The sequence below is a fragment of the Dermacentor albipictus genome, chromosome 8, assembly GCF_038994185.2.
Source record: "Dermacentor albipictus isolate Rhodes 1998 colony chromosome 8, USDA_Dalb.pri_finalv2, whole genome shotgun sequence".
Lineage (NCBI taxonomy): Eukaryota > Metazoa > Arthropoda > Arachnida > Ixodida > Ixodidae > Dermacentor > Dermacentor albipictus.
In genome coordinates, this window is record NC_091828.1 from 97,708,889 (window position 1) to 97,727,595 (window position 18,707).

At 45.5% G+C, this 18,707-nt stretch overlaps 2 protein-coding genes across 5 annotated transcripts in view; one reads left to right on the forward strand and one right to left on the reverse strand.

Moving 5' to 3' along the window:
* LOC135912931 (uncharacterized) overlaps positions 1 to 18,707 on the forward strand; it is a 94,941-nt gene that overhangs the window by 54,328 nt on the left and 21,906 nt on the right. Inside the window, exons 1-7 of one of the 4 annotated variants that reach the window (XM_065445545.1) lie at positions 251 to 324; positions 1,269 to 1,298; positions 2,194 to 2,223; positions 4,436 to 4,465; positions 5,824 to 5,853; positions 13,500 to 13,619; positions 16,506 to 16,625. In XM_065445545.1, the coding sequence (XP_065301617.1) occupies positions 321 to 324; positions 1,269 to 1,298; positions 2,194 to 2,223; positions 4,436 to 4,465; positions 5,824 to 5,853; positions 13,500 to 13,619; positions 16,506 to 16,625 (364 nt within the window). In that variant the 5' untranslated portion in view covers positions 251 to 320. Of the gene's footprint in view, positions 1 to 250; positions 325 to 1,268; positions 1,299 to 2,193; positions 2,224 to 4,435; positions 4,466 to 5,823; positions 5,854 to 9,893; positions 10,021 to 13,499; positions 13,620 to 16,505; positions 16,626 to 18,707 lie in introns of those variants that run through there. The other 3 variants (XM_065445546.1, XM_065445547.1, XM_065445548.1) reach the window with 3 other exon arrangements.
* Positions 1 to 18,707, reverse strand: part of LOC139048881 (uncharacterized) — a 47,957-nt gene that overhangs the window by 7,498 nt on the left and 21,752 nt on the right. The gene's annotated exons all lie outside the window — the stretch shown is intronic.

Below are 18,707 nucleotides of genomic sequence, written 5' to 3' on the forward strand. Positions count from 1 at the left end.
GTGGGCTGCATTTGGTTTCACTTTGAACCTACCGACGAAACAGTCATCACCATCCCAAAGTAGCAGCGTTTGTCCGTTACATTCAGGTTTATTTTCAAATTTTTCTTTTCCCAATTGTACTATTTAGGATCAAGCTGGCGGCAAAAAGAAAAATAATTTTATGCTGTTTCGATGGCGAACGTTTGGCAAAACCATGTCTCGTGGGCACGTGCCAAATTTAAAAGAAACCCAACGACAATAACGAAGACGAAGGGCCAAGAAGCGGAAGCCATTGTTATCGAGTCAGCCAAGCCTGCTACAACCGCCTTTCATTCAGCGAGATGGGTACGTGCTGTTTTCGCAATATTAGCCGTTTGTCATTCAAGACCCTTTTTTGAAACAGTTCAGGCTGTTTTCGGGCACACGTCTCGTAGTCGGGGACGCCTCTTTACTGCTGTCACTGGGACTTCGTTGAGGGCGTGCGTTGGCACTTTTGGTTGATTAGTTCGTTTATTTCATCGGAGGTTGAGTAGGATTGTGACGTATCAAGCTGACAGTAGGCTATATTTAGACACGCGTAATTGGAAGGTTCCCGATCCATTTCTACAAGCTGGGATGGGTTTCTTTAGCTTGCGACGTCAGGATGGCGCGCGCTCAGTGAGTCGAATCAACGTCATCGGACAAATGTAGCCTAGAAGAACTTATTGTTCGGTGACCTGGTGCATATTAGCGAGCAGTTTTATAACTGCGCGAATGAACGATCACAGAGACAGAGAGCACACAAGTACAGACGCAGTCCTTGAAGGACACTGCGTCTGTCTTTGTGAGCCCTCTCTCCATGGTCGTTTGTTTGCGCAGTTATAAAACTGTGTGGCATCGGACAACTGCCTACCACAGTCGGGAACCGAACCACCGACTTTGTGTTCCGAAGTAGAACGTGGTTTTCACAGAGCCACCACCGCAGCACGTCGACGGCAGGATTAAAGTTTGACCATAATGCCCTCCCCCGCCCCCTATAGAAAGTCATAAAATATCACAAATTTCCTCACCTGTCCTTTCCTTTCGTCCTAAAATACACTGAGCTTTTGAAGAAACAGGGTTGAAGATTTTCGATGTAACAACATCAAATGTAGCCTGTGGGAGGTAAGCTAACAACACACTGTTTCTTATAAGAGTGGACGTACCATGTATATATACATGCTGCAAACCAGGATCACAGAAGTTAAGAAAAAGGAATACATGTCTATGAGGCATTTCCTTAACTATTCGCCCCGCCTTTTCGTTTACAGATCCCTACTACGCTCCCACTGGGTTCCCGAGTAAGTAAATCGTTCAATACTTGTAGTGCAGCAGTGTTATTACGAGCAACTATAGAAATGCACACTGGGGCAGAGGCGTTTAACCGCAGGGATCTTTTGTGGTTGCTAGGCGTAGAACTATGCAGTCGCATTCAAACGCAGGCTTGACGCACATCACGATCTCTTCACTGTGACCAACTGTGCCGCCTCTGTTTTCTCTTTTTTCAATACTCAGCTCAGTATGGCGGAGCGGCCAGTTCGATGTGTAAATGGCAACAGCGCGGTGTTCATTTCTAAGATTTTATTGGGATATCCATATTGCGGGTATTGTGGGCCTCCATACGACCTCATGTGAAAGCATAGTGATCGTAAACCGAAAGACGATTCGATCATGGTGATATTTGAACATCTTTAGGTGTTTTTCAAGGGAGAGAATATAGGGACAAAGGTCTCACCTATTTTTTCTTGATATCGTGCATAAACCAAAGTGCTGATGACACCGACCCAGTGTCGCGGAATTAGCAGTATTTTTCGGAAATTTGAACCTCCCTAATGCCGGCAGTTTCAGAAGAAAAGCTTCTGGCGCAATCTATTACTTAGTTTTGAATTTATCACGATCGTTTTTCATTTCGTCCACAAGCGCCGACGCTCCCAAAGCTCCGGCGTCGCGAAGGTGAAGGTGTATTGGCGTGGCAGCTTGAAAATAGCTTCTCTACCGGCTTTCTTGTTTTCATTTTTATATTTGTCCAGTCTGTCGTGTCAAGCACAAGCTAGGTTTTGTTCCGATGATTTCACCGACGCTTGGGCACTCTTATCAGTGTATTTAGCCGTGTGTTCTGGTTCCACGTAAGCTTGATTTGACCGACTCTACTGGAAGTTGCTTGCTTCTATCAGCAAAATTATTTTCATCTTTCAGATCCCACGGCAGGAGCGACCCCAATAGAGAGTAAGTGGCAAGAATGCTGTCCTGTTCTAAGATTTGTTGAAAAAGCTTGTCTGATTTACAAGACCACGGACTTCAATTATTCTCTCACGCGTCCTCGCACCTAATAATTTCGGCAGCAAGTAAGCCAAGAACCAAAATAGTTGCGAAGAATTTGTTGTAAGACAGATTTCGCTTAGAGATGTTTTTTATTGCGATAGCAATTATATGGCGACACCAGGCGAATTTCCGCCGTCGCCGTCGCCGTCAGGTACCGTATTAAGGCCAGAATACATGGAGCGAATATGCGACGAATAGTCGGCGTTCGACGCCCGGCGGCGTACGCGCGACGCGCGGCGGCGGAGAAATCGTCGTTCGCCGCCGATCCAGCTGGCGCAGAAAAGTTCGTCGGGCGTCGGCGATACCGGAAGCGGCAAACGAGCGGCGCCCCAAAGCGAGCCAATCAGGTCTCACTATCCGCCCCGACTTCCGACCTGGCTTCCCCGCTTGTCCGTGTATCCCGATCCCGCTCTATCGTTCGCGCTGGTCTCCCGCTTTTCGTGTTCGTGGTATCCAAAGAGGCGCGGCTGGAATTTAACGACAAATTAATTTCGGCTGTTCAGAAGCGTGCCATCCTGTGGGACATTTCTAAACAAAATTTTACGCGTTTTTAGAGTGTTCCGCAATTCAAAAGAAAGAATAGTTGTCGTTAAAGTTTTTTTTTTGTCATGTGTTTCACTACAGCGCTTTTGCCTCATCTAGCCACACTGATAACAACGCAGCGGCTCGCCGGCGGCGGCCGCCGTGTCTTCGCTCCATGTAGCGCAGCCCAACGAACATACGGTGTCGCGCCGCGGCTGATTTTCTGCCGCCCGAATATCGTCGTGAAAGTTCGCTCCATGTATTCTGGCCTTTAAGTCCAAGGGCGATAGAAACCGTCGCCGCGCGCCGTCTGCTCTGTGTGCGGTGGAAAGCTTGCTAGGGTGAGCCGGCGTTCGCCGCTCAACCCCGCACACGCAAGGGAGGGAAGCGGCGAGCAAGCGCGCCGTCTTCCGTCGCGCGCAAGGCCCCACGGTGAGCGCCGGGAGGGGGAGGCGCATTCCACTTCGACACCCGTACCCACGGAGCAAGGAAACTCAGGAGAGGCCCTGACGTCACTCTTTGTGAAGCTGAAGTGAAGCCGGAAGTTGGCGTTGCTCATGGCGTTGCTCCGCCTATCGGGCCAGCTCCCCTCTCTTGTTTACATTTCTCGCGAAACCACGCCACGCTGCGCGAAACCGCGGTGCTCGGACGCGCGCGCTCCGCAGCAGTACTAAACAATCGTTAGCACGTTAGCATGATTCCGCCAAAGAGGGAAGTATTTCCCGCGGATATTACTTCGTCCGTTGCCATTGCCGTGGGGCGGTACATTGCGTACAGCGTTGCATGCGCGTTCATTTCACGATCTTTAGTTCCTCGTGTCCCACCTGGCCACATCGAAATTCGGGAGAGCACGGTCCAGCTAACGCAGCGCAACAAAACACGGAGACCAACGCGAACCTGCCCGCACAGCGCCTTTGCCACTGTACGAAACCTACGGAGCAACACGTGTGAGCGCAGAGAACCAAAACAAAGCCGCCATTGTGGCCCGAAAGGCGTAGCCGCCACGGCAAAAAAAATTTTAAAAAATCAGCAAAAAAGAGGAGAACCTACTACTACAGAGAGAGAGAGAGCACACAAGGGCAGACGCAGTCCTTGAAGGACACTGCGTCTGTCCCTGTGAGCCCTTTCTCCGTAGACGTTTGTTTGCACAGTTATAAAACTGTTTGTCGTCGGACAACTGCCTACCACCGTCGGGAATCGAACCACCGACTTTGTGTTCCGAAGTAGAAAGTGGTTTTTCACAGAGCCGCCACTGCAGCAGGTCGACGGCAGGATGAAAGTTAGACCATAATGGTACGACCTCCCCTCCCCCCTCCCCCCCGTATAGGAAGTCCTCAAAAGTTACGAATTTCCTCACCTGTCCTTTCCTTTCGTCCTAAAACACACTGAATTTTTGAAGAAAGAGGGCTGAATATTTCCGATGTAACATCAAATGTAGCCTGAGGGAGGTAAGCTAACAACACACTGTTTCCTATGAGAGTGGACGTACCATATATATATACATGCTGCAAACAAGGTTCGCAGAAGTTAGGAAAAGGAAATACATTTCTATGACGCATGTCTTTAACGATTCGCCCCGCCTTTTCGTTTACAGATGCCCCCTACGCCCCCACTGGGTTCCCGAGTAAGTAAATCGTTCAATACTTGTAGTGCAGCAGTGTTATTACGAGCAACTATTTAAATGCACACTGGGGCAGAGGCGTTTAATCGCAGGGATATTTTATGATTGCGTGGCGTAGAGCTGTAGAGTCGCATTCAAACGCAGGCTTGACGCACATCATGATTTCTCCACTGTGACCAACTGTGCCGCCTCTGCTTTCTCTTTTTTCAATCTTCAGCTCAGTATGGCGGAGCGACCAGTTCGATGTGTAAATGGCCACAGTGCGGTGTTCATTTCTAAAATTTTAATGGGGTATCTAAATTGCGGGTATTGTGGGCCTCCATACGGAATCTCACGTGAAAGCATAGTGATCGTCAACCGAAAGATGATTCGTTCATGGGGATGTTTGCACATTTTTAGGCGTTTTCAAGGGAGAGAATTAGGGACAAAGGTCTCACATATTTTTTCTTGATATCGTGCATAAACCAAAGTGCTGATGACATCGAGCCGGTGTCGCGGAATTAGCAGTATTTTTCGGAAATTCGAGCATGTTTCATGCCGGCAGTTTCAGAAGAAAAGCTTCTGGCGCAATCTATTACTTAGTTTTGAATTCATCACCATCGTTTTTCATTTCGTCCACAAGCGCCGACGCTCCCAAAGCTGCGGCGCCGCGAAGGTGAAGTGGTGTTGGCGTGGCAGCTTGAAAATAGCTTATCTACCGGGTTTCTTTTTTATTTATTTATTTGTTTGCTTATTTATTTATTGATACTGCGGTCCTGTTTCCAGGACCTTAGCAGGGTGCATACAAAGTGAAAAACATCCAAGTAAATATACAGCGATACATATATAGGTCACTCGCGATGTACAAATGCAAGCAGTTACTGAATAACACACAGTAAATCACTCGCTACACAAACATAGGTGCGACTCAGATAATGGCAACGAGCATTGAGTTACAAAGTCATCAATAAGATTATTCCATTCAACAATAGTTCTGGGGAAAAAGGAAAATTTGAAGCAATTCTTTTTAGTAATTAACGGTGGTATTGTCTGAGTGTCGATGACGTGTAGCATAACCAGTAGAGAAAGTGATAAAGCGCGATGTATCAATGTTGTGGTGCCCCTTTATGAGCTGAAATGATGATGACAAAATAAAAACGTTAAACGGCATGTTTGGTTCCTTTGTGTTATAGGTTTCATTTTTATATTTGTCCAGTCTGTCGTGTCAAGCACAAGCTAGGTTTTGTTCCGATGATTTCACCAACGCTTGGGCACTCTTATCAGTGTATTTAGCCGTGTGTTCTGGTTCCACGTAAGCTTTATTTGACCGACTCTACTGGAAGTTGCTTGCTTCGATCTGCAAAATACTGTTCATCTTTCAGATCCCGCGACAGTACCGACCCCAATAGAGAGTAAGTGGCAAGAATGTTGTCCTGTGCTAAGATTTGTTGAAAAGGCGTGTCGGATCTACAAGACCACGGACTCCAATTATTCTCTCGCGCGTCCTCGCACCTATTTATTTAAACAGCAAGTAAGCCAAGAACCAAAAGATTTGCGAATAATTTGTTGTAAGACAGCTTTCGCTTAGAGATGTTTTTTTATTGCGATAGCAAATATATGGCGAAACGAGGCGAATTTCTGCCGTCGCCGTCGCCGTCAGGTACCGTATTAAGTCCAAGGGCGATACAATCGTCGCCGAGCGCCGTCTGCTCTGTGTGCGAAGGAAAGCTTGCTAGGGTGAGCCGGCGTTCGGGGCTTAACCCCGCACACGCAAGGGAGGGAAGCGGCGAGCAAGCGCGCCGTCTTGCGTCGCGCGCAAGGCCCCACGGTGAGCGCCGGGAGGGGGAGGCGCATTCCACTTCGACACCCGTACCGATGTATCATGAAAGCCATCTGCGACGGGCACAGAGACCGGCGCGTGCTGTGTTTCCGCGGCTTAGTTCACGTTGATGTGAGACGCAGCACGAAGGTCCCTTCGCTCGCTGCTGCTGCCGCGCTTCCTCGCTCCGGCGTTTTGAGCCGACTTTCCGCGCTCATCGAGTGAGATTTGTTCGTGTTTGCTCGTGCGCGCGTTACACCACGCTTTTTAATTTAGTTGTTATGCTTCAGTTTGCAAGTTTCTACAGCAGATAAAACCGCTATCGTTACTTCGTAAAGCTCTCCACTGATCTGCTATCGTAATCGATGCTTCACCTTTCGGGCGAGAATGCAACTTTCGCGATGTAATTTTGAAGGCAATACGAGCCAAGGCATTGTCAATTCCACCGAATCACCCGTATCTTCAGCTGCATCCATCCCAACGTGGCACTGCGGCCGTGCGAGCACTTGCTTACGAGGAAGGACCAGAGTTTCGTCTAAGTGATCTTACCAGAAAGGGCGTGGTGTAGAAAAATGAGACAGTGCATTTTACTCTTACTAGGGCCAATAGTTGAATATGAATGCGTAGATGGGACCCGAGTACCGGAATCCCTAGAGACAAACTAGAAAGGGTTCAGAAGTGCTCCGCAAGGTTCGTCACTGGCAATTGTAATTTTTTGCGTTAGAAGCTGTGACATCGTCCAGGACCTCGGTTGGCATAGCGTCGGAAGATGCTTCGCCTAAAACTTTTGTTTATGATCTTACCACCACCAAACAGGCGTCGAGAAAAGCAAATATTTCAAAGCCGCACATTATATTTCCAGTAGGAGGGACAGTAGTAAAAAAAAAAAAGTGTGCGTACAAGTGTGGCATTAACGCATTTTAATGTTCACCTTTTCCCGACCTCGCACGATTTCTGAATGGAATGTTCTTCCCCGGGAAATTGTTGGAGTTTTCTAATCCGTGTTGAAAATATCCTTTAAAATTTGTATCTTTCTTTATCTTCCTTGATTAGTTCATTTATCTTCTGGACCAGGGCTAATCATTTATAGTATTCGCTATGTGGTACATATTGTAAAATAAATAAACAACTTGTCCACAATAGACGCCCAAGACAATAAACGCCGGCGTTTAATTGTCTTGGGCGTCTATTGTCGACAAGCAAATTTTGCCCCGATAAAGTTAAAAGTTGCCATCTCGTGAAGAAACCCTGATTAGGGCGTTAGTTTTTGTGAGTATGGGTTCTAACCAGCCAAGAACTGAGCCAGAGGGTGACCGCTTGCTGTTTCCGCACACAACACTCGCCGCCAGTGTCACCCCGCCGAGCCTAGCTACGTCATGGGCGCGTCGCTCGGTGATTGGTGGATTGCCTTCGCGTCGCAGTGTTATGGGCTGTGCGCGAATGGAAAGCGAGGGCTCTGGCAATGTGGGTGCGATGCAGCGAGGATCTGCTTTGGAGCAAAACGCCTGCTTTCTTTTAGAACTCCACACAGGAGATGATGCAATCGCGCAAGCCCACGAAAAGGCGACCCCCTACGAGTGCAATGACCTCGAGAATGGGCAGAGTACTTCCGTCGCTCTTCATTGGCTTGGGCATTCGCTCTGAAGTTTAACACATTTTTAATATTTCTTGGAAATTACTCAGCACTGTAGGAACGTATTTCACGCTTGCATAGTTGGAAGGCGCTTTGTTCCAACTTGCAGGTTTTTTCTTGTTGAACGGGTTGGGGTAGGGTTGGGGCAGCTTGGTCAGTTCAAAGGTCTCCAACTACAGTTTGGTGGCGTTCTCGCATTTTCTGGTTACTTGTGCATGTTTAGAAAATGCCACCCACAGTGATTTAGTTCAGAGACTCGGAATCGTGGAAAGGCAGGAACACCTCCTACCCGCCATTTTGATTGTCTTGTCTCTTGCGAAACAACATGGACAACTATAAACCGGTGGTTCCCCATTGTCTGTTTCCAGATGAAACATTCGGTAAGCTTCTTTTCTAAATTACATTGCCCGCTATATTTTAAAAAAAGAGACGAGAGTGCGTGAGCGCGAGCGTTGAATGGGCAGGATGTCAACAGTGGGAAACACAAGAAAGGGAAGCGGTAGGGTTTTCATATACGCAAAGCTAAAAGACTAGTCTACATAATCTCTGATAATGACCAAGAAGAAAAGACTAGTCCGCGCAGAATAGAGATTGAAGGAGACATAGCCAAGTAGCTAATCAGGCAAGCTGCCGCCATTCACTACAGAGGAGGAATATTTTATATCCGTGCCGGCTAACGCTGGTGTGACTTCGGCATACATCTCTGCAATTTGTAAGCGGGCACTGACCAATTCGTTTACAACCACACTCGCGTCCCCACTCGCTTCCACACACGCTCACCGGCAACAAGTTCGCCCTGACGGCCGCTAGCTCACGTGACCGCACACAGTGACGAAGAATCGCTCAGGTCCACTCAAACTTGTAATAGGAAGTGTAATAGGAAGTAAAAGGAATTACTTGTAATAGGAAGTGTTATAATCGGCCGTTCACCCCGCGACAACCTCCGGTCACGGATAGTGCGATTATGGGGAACGGGCAGGGCCGTTGGCCTCGTCAAAATTGTTCTCAAATGGGATGATTTACGGCAACGACTGGAGTGCCCCTGTCAGGAGAGGCTTGGGCAATTAGCGAGGCGACGGTTCTTCACCTCTCAGCCAGCCGAATTGGCGCGTCCGCGCCGGAGACGTGGTCAGTGTGCTATCCCCCATCCCTTGTTTGTGCCCAGTGATTTGCGTATGTTTCCGACAAAGCTCCCTTCGGAGTACCTTGAGGTGATCGGTCTCCTGACGCCGGATTGGGGGAGGCGACTGAACAATCACCACGCAGGGCATAAAAACAGCGACGGCCTGCTGGAGTCATCGGCTGCTGCAACTTCATCGTGAACTTATCTTTCTGTACTTCTCTGAAACTTCTAAATATGTGGCATAGACTTGTGCGTAAAGCGCCCTGGATATCCGGGCCCAGCCCCACGTTCCCTTACTCCTCCGTGGACCGGAAAGAATATACAGCATCTTCGGACCCGCAGTCGCAAGAGAAGGTACTCGTTGCTGATACCGGAAGCGTTCCAAACATTAATCTCTTACTGAAGTCAAAAAGGCATTTTATCTAAGAGATCTCAAATGTAGCCACATTGGAGCGAAGTAGGAAAACCTGGCGTCCCTTGGGCAGCATAGTCGCTACAGTCGTCGTCGATTACGTCCACTCGAGACGCGCCTAAAGAAGGCTCCTAAGAAGCGTCAAGCTTCACGAAAATGGCAGCCCATCTTCGCAGGACTGAAATTGATCGACAAAATGCTCGACAACATACAAGCCGTGAATGTCTTGTCGACCGTTTCTACATGCGTTGATTGCTTGCAGAGAAACGGAATCGAGCGTACAGTGTGGCTCGCAGAAACCGCATCACTAATGGCGTTCCCTTTTTCCTCTACGCTGCGCAGATGCGGAGTAAGTATACCTGCATTCACTTCTGTCGTGACGCACTTTTTGCTGCAAGCTCTTGGTTGTTTATCTTATATGTTTCTCTCACGTGTTATAACGAGAGGCCTTCAGAACACACCCCCTTCAATTCGTGTTCCTCCAGCTCCAAGCAGAACAATCGCAAGTGGTGGCTGATTGCAGCCATTGGTACCCTCGCCATGTGCACGCTGATAGCCGCCATTTTCTCCATGGTGATCTTCAGCATTGAACGTAAGCAGCAACACTGCCGATTAGTGGGCTTTCCTTCTTTAAAAATAGCGCTTATAGGCAAGCAAACACAAATGTTTTTCTTGCGAGCAGAAGTAGCGCGTCGACCTCAACGCGCATGCGTCGGGCTTGCTTCCTTTCCCTGGACCACATATGCTAAACGAACGTACACTAAGGCAAAAGAAGAGAGGCACACACGCCGAGCTGCGCGGTGTGGGTTCGTGTTATCTTGTGTCACGTGATTCGCTACTCTTTTGTGACATCAGCGACTGTGTCGTACCAACCCGTAGAGTAAACGCTCGTCATAAAAAAGTCATCGGGACCTGAAATGTACTACATCGTCATAGGTGGTGTATTGCTGAACTCGCATGGGTTCACAGGAACCAAAGTAGGGCAGAGGGCACTCCGAGAGTGTGGGAGTTCGCAAGACGCATGTTGGAAACGCATCGCGCTCGGCAGTTAGGATATCAGCGAAACTTCTGATTACGCCCGTGAGCGCAGCTTCCTTGTCTGTCGGGGCTCGTCACGTGTAAGATAGGTTCAAGGAGCTGCCGTCCCGTTTTAACGCGACAGTGTTAAGGAGCTCGTGTCGTAGAAAAGCCGGTGTCGTCGGCGGCGTTGGCCGTGAGTGATAAATCCCCGCGGGGGACTTCATGAATAAAAAATATCTTGCAAGATTTGGTGTAGGCATCACAGCGGTTTTTGCCTCTCCGAGTGGATAACGAAACAACGCGAAGAATTACCGTGTGTGCTGCCCCGTGCACTGTCGTGCGTGTTTTGCGGCTTCGCACTTCGTATTTTGACAGTTTCAGATTAGCGTTTGTCGCCTGGTACGATAAACGGTAGTGCCTTTGCTATACCTCAGGGCTTCGCGTCCCTTCAAGACACTTAGTTTAAGGTACAGGAGCGAAATTATAAGGAAGGCCCTAAAATGCGGGCCGCGAACTGGTGTCTCGTGCTAGACATATCCAAAGCAGGACAATCCATTAGCCCTTTCTTGTCGGCGCATATCATTAATCCTACAGATGCCGGAATGGTCAAATGATCTCGGAAATAGGATGCGCTATGCACTCAAAACTTTTAGGGTGAGTTTAGAGGAAAAGAAAGCTCATTTGAACTTTTACTAATGAGAAACGGTAACGAAAGCGCAACCATCACGGGAATTCAAGCTGTAGTGGGAGCCATGGGTGTCCTCCATGTTCGACAACACTAGTTCTTATGTTGTCAAGCATAACTTCAGCCAATTTGGTTAAACTCGTCAAACAACGTAGGTTAGCACAACGTGCGTACTTCGCAGAAATCAATAACGCGTACGGAACATACGCAGTGAGGCCAAAACTATTTCTTTACATACGTAATGCACTTACGTTGGGTCGGAAATGCTTTTGTACAACTCTCAATTAAGCGCAGTCCACCGCCAATGCACATCGAGTAATCCGAAGTGAAGTGCATGCCCCTGGTATGAAAACCAGAAATGTTTGAATAAAGCAATAGTTCGGATAAAGCGATATCTGTAACGAGCGTGTAACAGAATATTTGCCGAGTTCAGCGTACGTACTTATTGTTAACGTAAGCCAAGAAGCAGCGTTGTGAAACATGTCGTCATCCATGGCTGCCTCTTTAGTGGGAATACACGATGTTGCTACGCTCTGGTTGTCGCTCATCGCCGAATAATTGTGAATAAATCTTCCACCTTCCCTCAACGTACTTGAGTCGCAAGTTACGAATGGCTGGCAGACCCAATTTCCAAGATCGTTCGCGGCAATCGTGGCTTCCACAAGCCTCAATAGGCGCCTTGGCATGCAAACGCCACGTTGGGCCTAATGAATTGTTTTGTTTTCAACGGCCTTGAAACCATGGGTAGGTTTGACAGTTAAAGTAGACATGTTGAATAAACGCACACCACAACGCCTTGCTTTGCTGTCGTGTTGAATATTCGTGAAACCGTGTGAGCTATTGTAAGAATTTATTCAGCCACAAAAAAAAAGTTGAGAGCAAACACATTTTGCGCTACGCTCACAAGAACTATAAAAGACGACATTTTAATTACTCGGTGCTACGCTAATTATTAAACAGATTTAGGATATCATACGCAGAAAAAATCGTCGTATTTGCTTATATAAAGACATTGGATGCACTGTATATCGTCCGTATTTTAACAGGATCCACGCTCTACGAAAGTCGACTCTTCTCATAAAAGTGCGACTGAAATAATTTTCTTGCACGTGGTAGCCCTGGCACACATGCTTATGCACATAAATAATCGGTTAAGCAGCCAAAGATCCTTCGGATAACATGACATGAGCGAGTGCTATCATTACATATTTATTTTTATCGCAAATAAAATTCCAACTGATGGCACATCTCTAAGGCTCATATGACACACAAACAGCTTCAGACAAGATTCTTGACAAACCAGTAAAAACCCTAGGGATAACTTGCCGTCGGAGATAAAAAATGACTTGCACGGATAGCGTCGTCTGTTGCCTTCGGTGCAGTATCACTTATTTCTCTATTTACCTATTATAGCAGCACTCATGCTATCACGGATCGTGAATGAATAGCGTTGTAGTCCTTCGCTTCCTCGCAATTCCATTGAGCCACAATTCTTGGGCAAGTCCCTAAGCCAATTTCCAACATTGTTTGGCAAGCTGCTATGAAAGCGATGCATTAGGTTCCAATGGATTGCCTCGGCTTGGACATAAACGATACAAACACCAGATGGCACAAGGTACAGTTACGTTCTCTTCGCGCTGGTGTTCCCGTATGGTAAGCCAAGATTCTTCAGATCACGGGAATGTTTGGGTCCCTCGAAGTGCTTGCAAGGCTCCTCGTTCGCTATTGCGAATGTCTCCGTTGTTCCACGCTCGGAACTTGACGCGGTGCCCAGCCATGGTGTAGCAACATATTGGGTGCGTGAGTATGCGCTACCTGCGGGAACATCGCGGAAAGCGTTTCACAGAGACAGATGTTACAGCGATAGCTGTTACAGAGATAGTTGTTAGAGCGATAGCTGTTTACGGGGCAGCTGGCAAAATGTCGAGACTTCCTGTACGATGACTATAGAGATGACTCAGCTGGAATCTCAGCTCAAAGGAGGGAGAAATGCACAGTAAAATAACACCGCGATCCGGGCCGCTTCAGCTTAATGTATTTATGCCTTCAGAGATTCGATGGTTTGTTGCCTCCAACTGGCGGCTCTCAATAGTTAGGACAACATTGCCGAAAGGCAACAAAAAAGTTAGCCTGTATTACTGCAAATGTTTCTTCGACCAAGTGGTATCCTGGCAGAAAAAAAAACCGAAGGAGAAAAAAGAAGAACGCGTCGAGTGTTTGAGAACGGTGAACATCTATCAAAGCTTCATTTATTGAGCATTTCTCTTGATCACTTTTGCTAAGGGCGGTTTCGAGTGGTCATTAAGGTTCCTTTGGTGAATGCGAACTTGAACGTTGGATTCGTTCTCTCGCGGTCGTTATTGCAGTAACGGGTGATGGAACCGACTACGACGACGAGGTGCTAAGTGGCGGCAGCGACCGCAGTGGCCAAGGAGACGTCATCACTCAGGTCGTCTACAGAGTGAACACACCGTCGACCCCAACCGGTAAGCGCATCTTCTCTGCTCCCAGTGTCATCGCACGAGGGTTTTCACATACCAAAAGAATGAACAAAAATTCCCAAGTTTCCTTGAAGTGGTCATGATCTAGGCAGACAAGCGCGCAGAAAACATAATATAGTCAAGAATGTAGCCGAGCTATGATTAAGTGATCGGGAACGGAACCTTACCTCACGAGACTCAACGGCGATTTGAGAGAGACCTCTGTTGGATGATTGCGTATTAAATTTCATTATCGCTGATGACAGAAATATGAAATGTAACATACTACTGGTTTTGTTTATTTACAACGAACAATTATTTTTGCAAAATCGGGATGTTATATAAGTTTTCGTAGCACAAGCATCTAACGCGTAAATTGATTTCAAGAGTAGCTATAGAGTAACCAAGCATTGATGGAGCAGCACCGTATCTGAGCAGCTTTGCCGGAAAGCTATCGAGCTGAAAGAGATGACAAATTCGCAGTAAAATAACACCGCCATCCATACTATTTGAGCTTAGTGTATTTAAGCCTTCAGAGATTCGGTGGTTTGTTGCGTCCAACTGACGGCTCTGAATAGTTAAGACAACATTGCCGAAAGGCAAAAAAAAAAGGTGAGCCTGTATTAGTACAAACGTTTCTTAGACCGAGTGGTTCCTGGCAGTCAAAAAAAAAAAAACGAAGGAGAAGAAAGAAGAACGCTTCGAGGTTTTCAGAGCGGTGAACATCTATCAAAGCTTCATTTAATGAGCGTTTCTCTTGATCACTTTTTATTAGGGTGGTTTCGAGTGGTCATTAAGGTTCATTTGGTGAATGCGAACTTGAACGTTGGATTCGTTCTCTCGCGGTCGTTATTGTTGGTAAAGATTGTTGGTAAAGGAGGATTTGGCAAACGCTTTCAATGATTATTTTGTACACAGAGACGTTGACCTCAATCATCCCATGCCGCACTATGTGCACATTACTCCAAACGCAAACACAATATTTTTTCAGCCACTCATGCCTTCGGATGTATGTTCTGTGTACCTAAGACTCAAGACATCTCGCAGCTGCGATGCCGATGGTCTTCCGATTCTACCTATAAAATTTGTTATATATAATATAGCCCCTATTTTGACACATACTTATAATTTGTGCATTTCCACAGGCGTATTTCCAGAAAATATGAAGCTTGCTAAGGTAGTAATATTATTTAAAAAGGGTAATAAATTAGATATAAAATATTGTCGCTCGATCTCGATCCTGCCTCTTTTTTCAAAAGGTCTTGAAAACGTTATTCTAACTCAGTTGTCTTCGCTCTGTGAAAAGTACAAGATAATTTCAAATGCTCAATACGGTTTCCGTAAAAACAGGTCGACTGAATTAGCTCTTCTCGATCAAAATTAATTTATATTGCAGAGCTTCGAATATAAGCTACTAACAATAGGCATATTTGTCGACTTTACACAGGCGTTTGATCATATTGTTCACAACATTTTATTCTACAATCTAGAGAAATATGGGATTAGAGGCATTCCACTTCAATTATTAAAATCTTAATAACGGACGCCAGTTTGTTTCTGTAGGCCACAATACATCGGTAACCAAATAAATACTTTGTGCCGTCCCACACGGTAGCAATTTGGGCCCGTTGCTGTTTAACTTATATGCTAACGATATTACTTCCATCTACGAAAAGGCGAAATTTATAATTTACGCAGATGACAAGTGTTTTCATCTCGTCCGGTTTTTGTACCAATTTAATTAGTATGGCAAATGACTTCTTGCGCAGCCTATCCTATTGGTCCACTGAGAACTGTCTAAAAGTAAATACGGCGAAAACAAAGGCCGTAATGTTTCATACCAAAGGCATGAGTCTTCTTCCTCCAGATCTAACATTAGCGTATAGATCCACAAATATAGAACTCACTCTTTCTGCTAAGGTGTTAGGGGTACACTTCACGAGTACCATGCAATGGGACGACCATGTAAGCTTTGTACTCCAAAAACTTAGCCGCATAACAGGTGTTTTAAATCGCTACAGATATACCTTACCCGTCTCTGTAAAATTATTAATTTTTAATGCCTTATTCGTGTCTCACATACATTATGGGCATCTTGTATGGGGCACCACAACTGAATGTAACTTGAGTAAATGATTTCGTATGCAGAAGAAAATACGTGTCATCGCTAAATGTACCACTTGCGGCCCATACTGAAAACCTGTTCAAGAAATACAGCATTGCGACAGCCCATAACATCTATAACTGCAGCTTATTACGCGAGTGTTACTGTAATACCAAACGTAACAATACTTGTAGAACTTGCAAATCTATCCGTCAATTCATACCGTTATTCAACTTGTACACCTGAAGTCTGGAAGGTTCCGCGCTCTAGAACTAACTACGGTTGTCAAATGTTGGGTAACAACCTTCCAAGATTACTGAATTTATACGACAGAGCAGGCTTCAATTTACAGGATTTATCAGTGTCAGAATTTAAAACTCTATTGCTTTCACCTCTCTAGAGCACGTTTGTTAATGATCAGTAATGTGTGTTATGTTCCTCTTTTTTGTTTATGTTACCAAGTGTATGTCATTTATTTATTTCAATGCCGCAGTGTGTTTTGCATTGTTATTGTGGAAATATTTCACTGTTCTTTCATATATTGTATAACTGCAATGTTTTATGGCCACTACATAAATGTAATTTATATGGCGCTTGATGTGTTACCCCATGCAGCCATACTGTACCTAAGGGGATGAGGTTACCTCAAGCCGTGTCTGTGCGGCTTTTTTCCCTCACCCACCTCCATTTACCACTCCTCTGTACATGTGTGGCGTAAATGGAAATCAATAAATCAAATCAAATCGAAATTGGACGTTGGATTCGTTCTCTCGCGGTCGTTATTGCAGCAACGGGTGGTGGAAACGACCACGACGACGAAGTGCTAAGTGGTGGCAGCGGCGGCAGTGGTCAAGAAGACGTCGTCACTGAGGTCATCTACACAGCGAAGACACCGTCGACCACAACCGGTAGGCGCATCTTCTCTGCCCCCAGTGTCATCGCACGAGGGTTTTCACGTACCAAAAAAATGAAAAAAAAAAACTCGCAAGATTCCTTGAAGTGGCCATGATCTAGGCAGACAAGCGCGCAGAAAACATAATATAGTCAAGAATGTAGCCGAGCTGTGATTAAGTGATCGGGAACGGAACCTTACCTCACGAGTCTCAATGGCGATTTGAGAGAGACCTCCGTTGGATGATTGCGTAGTAAATTTCAGCATCGCTGATGACAGAAATATGAAATGTAACATACTACTGTGTTGTTTATTTACAACGAACAATTATTTTTGCAAAATCGGGATGTTATATAAGTTTTCGTAGCACAAGCATCTAACGCGTAAATTGATTTCAAGACTGGCGATGGAGTAACTAGGCATTGATGGAGCAGCACCGTATCTGAGCAGCTTTGCCGGAAAGCTATCGAGCTGAAAGAAACGACAAATTCACAGTGAAATAACACCGCGATCCATACTATTTGAACGTACTGTATTGAAGCCTTCAGAGATTCGGTGGTTTGTTGCCTCCAACTGACGGCTCTGAATAGTTAAGACAACATTGCCGAAAGGCAAAAAAAAAGTGAGCGTGTATTAGTACAAACGTTTCTTAGACCGAGTGGTTCCTGGCAGCAAAAAAAAAACGAAGGAGAAGAAAGAAGAACGCTTCGAGGTTTTCAGAGCGGTGAACATCTATCAAAGCTTCATTTATTGAGCGTTTCTCTTGATCACTTTTTATGAGGGCGGTTTCGAGTGGTCATTAAGGTTCCTTTGGTGAATGCGAACTTGAACGTTGGATTCGTTCTCTCGCGGTCGTTATTGTTGGTAAAGATTGTTGGTAAAGGAGGATTTGGCAAACGCTTTCAATGGTTATTTTGTACACACAGACGTTGACCTCAATCATCCCATGCCGCACTATGTGCACGTTACTCCAAACGGAAACACAATATTTTTTCAGCCACTCATGCCTTCGGATGTATGTTCTGTGTACCTAAGACTCGAGACATCTCGCAGCTGCGATGCCGATGGTCTTCCGATTCCACCTATAAAATTTGTTATATATAATAGAGCCCCCATTTTGACACATACTGATAATTTGTGCATTTCCACAGGCGTATTTCCAGAAAATATGAAGGTTGCTTAGGTAGTAATATTATTTAAAAAGGGTAATAAACTAGATATAAAAAATTATCGCCCGATCTCGATCCTGCCTGTTTTTTCAAAAGGTCTTGAAAAAGTTATTCGAACTCAGTTGTCTTCGTTCTGTGAAAAGTACAAGATAATTTCAAATGCTCAATACGGTTTCCGTAAAAACTGGTCGACTGAATTAGCTCTCCTCGACAAAAAGGAACTTATATTGCAGAACTTCGAACATAAGCTATTAACAATAGGCATATTTTTCGACTTTACACAGGCGTTTGATCATATTATTCACAACATTTTATTCTACAATCTAGAGAAATATGGGATTAGAGGCATTCCACTTCAATTATTAAAATCTTATCTTAATAAAAGACGCCAGTTTGTTTCTGTAGGCCACAATACATCGGTAACCAAAGAAATACTTTGTGGTGTCCCACAAGGTAGCATTTTGGGCCCGTTGCTATTTAACTTATATGCTAACGATATTACTTCCATCTACGAAAAAGCGAAATTTATAATTTACGCAGATGACACAAGTGTTTTCATCTAGTCCGGTTTTTGTACCAATTAATTTGTATGGCAAATGACTTCTTGCGCAGCCTATCCTATTGGTCCACTGAGAACTGTCTAAAAGTAAATACAGCGAAAATAAGGCCGTAATGTTTCATACCAAAGGCATGAGTCTTCTTCCTCCAGATCTAACATTAGCGTATAGATCCACAAATATAGAACTCACTCTTTCTGCTAAGGTGTTAGGGGTACACTTCACGAGTACCATGCAATGGGACGACCATGTAAGCTTTGTACTCCAAAAACTTAGCCGCATAACAGGTGTTTTAAATCGCTACAGATATACCTTACCCGTCTCTGTAAAATTATTAATTTTTAATGCCTTATTCGTGTCTCACATACATTA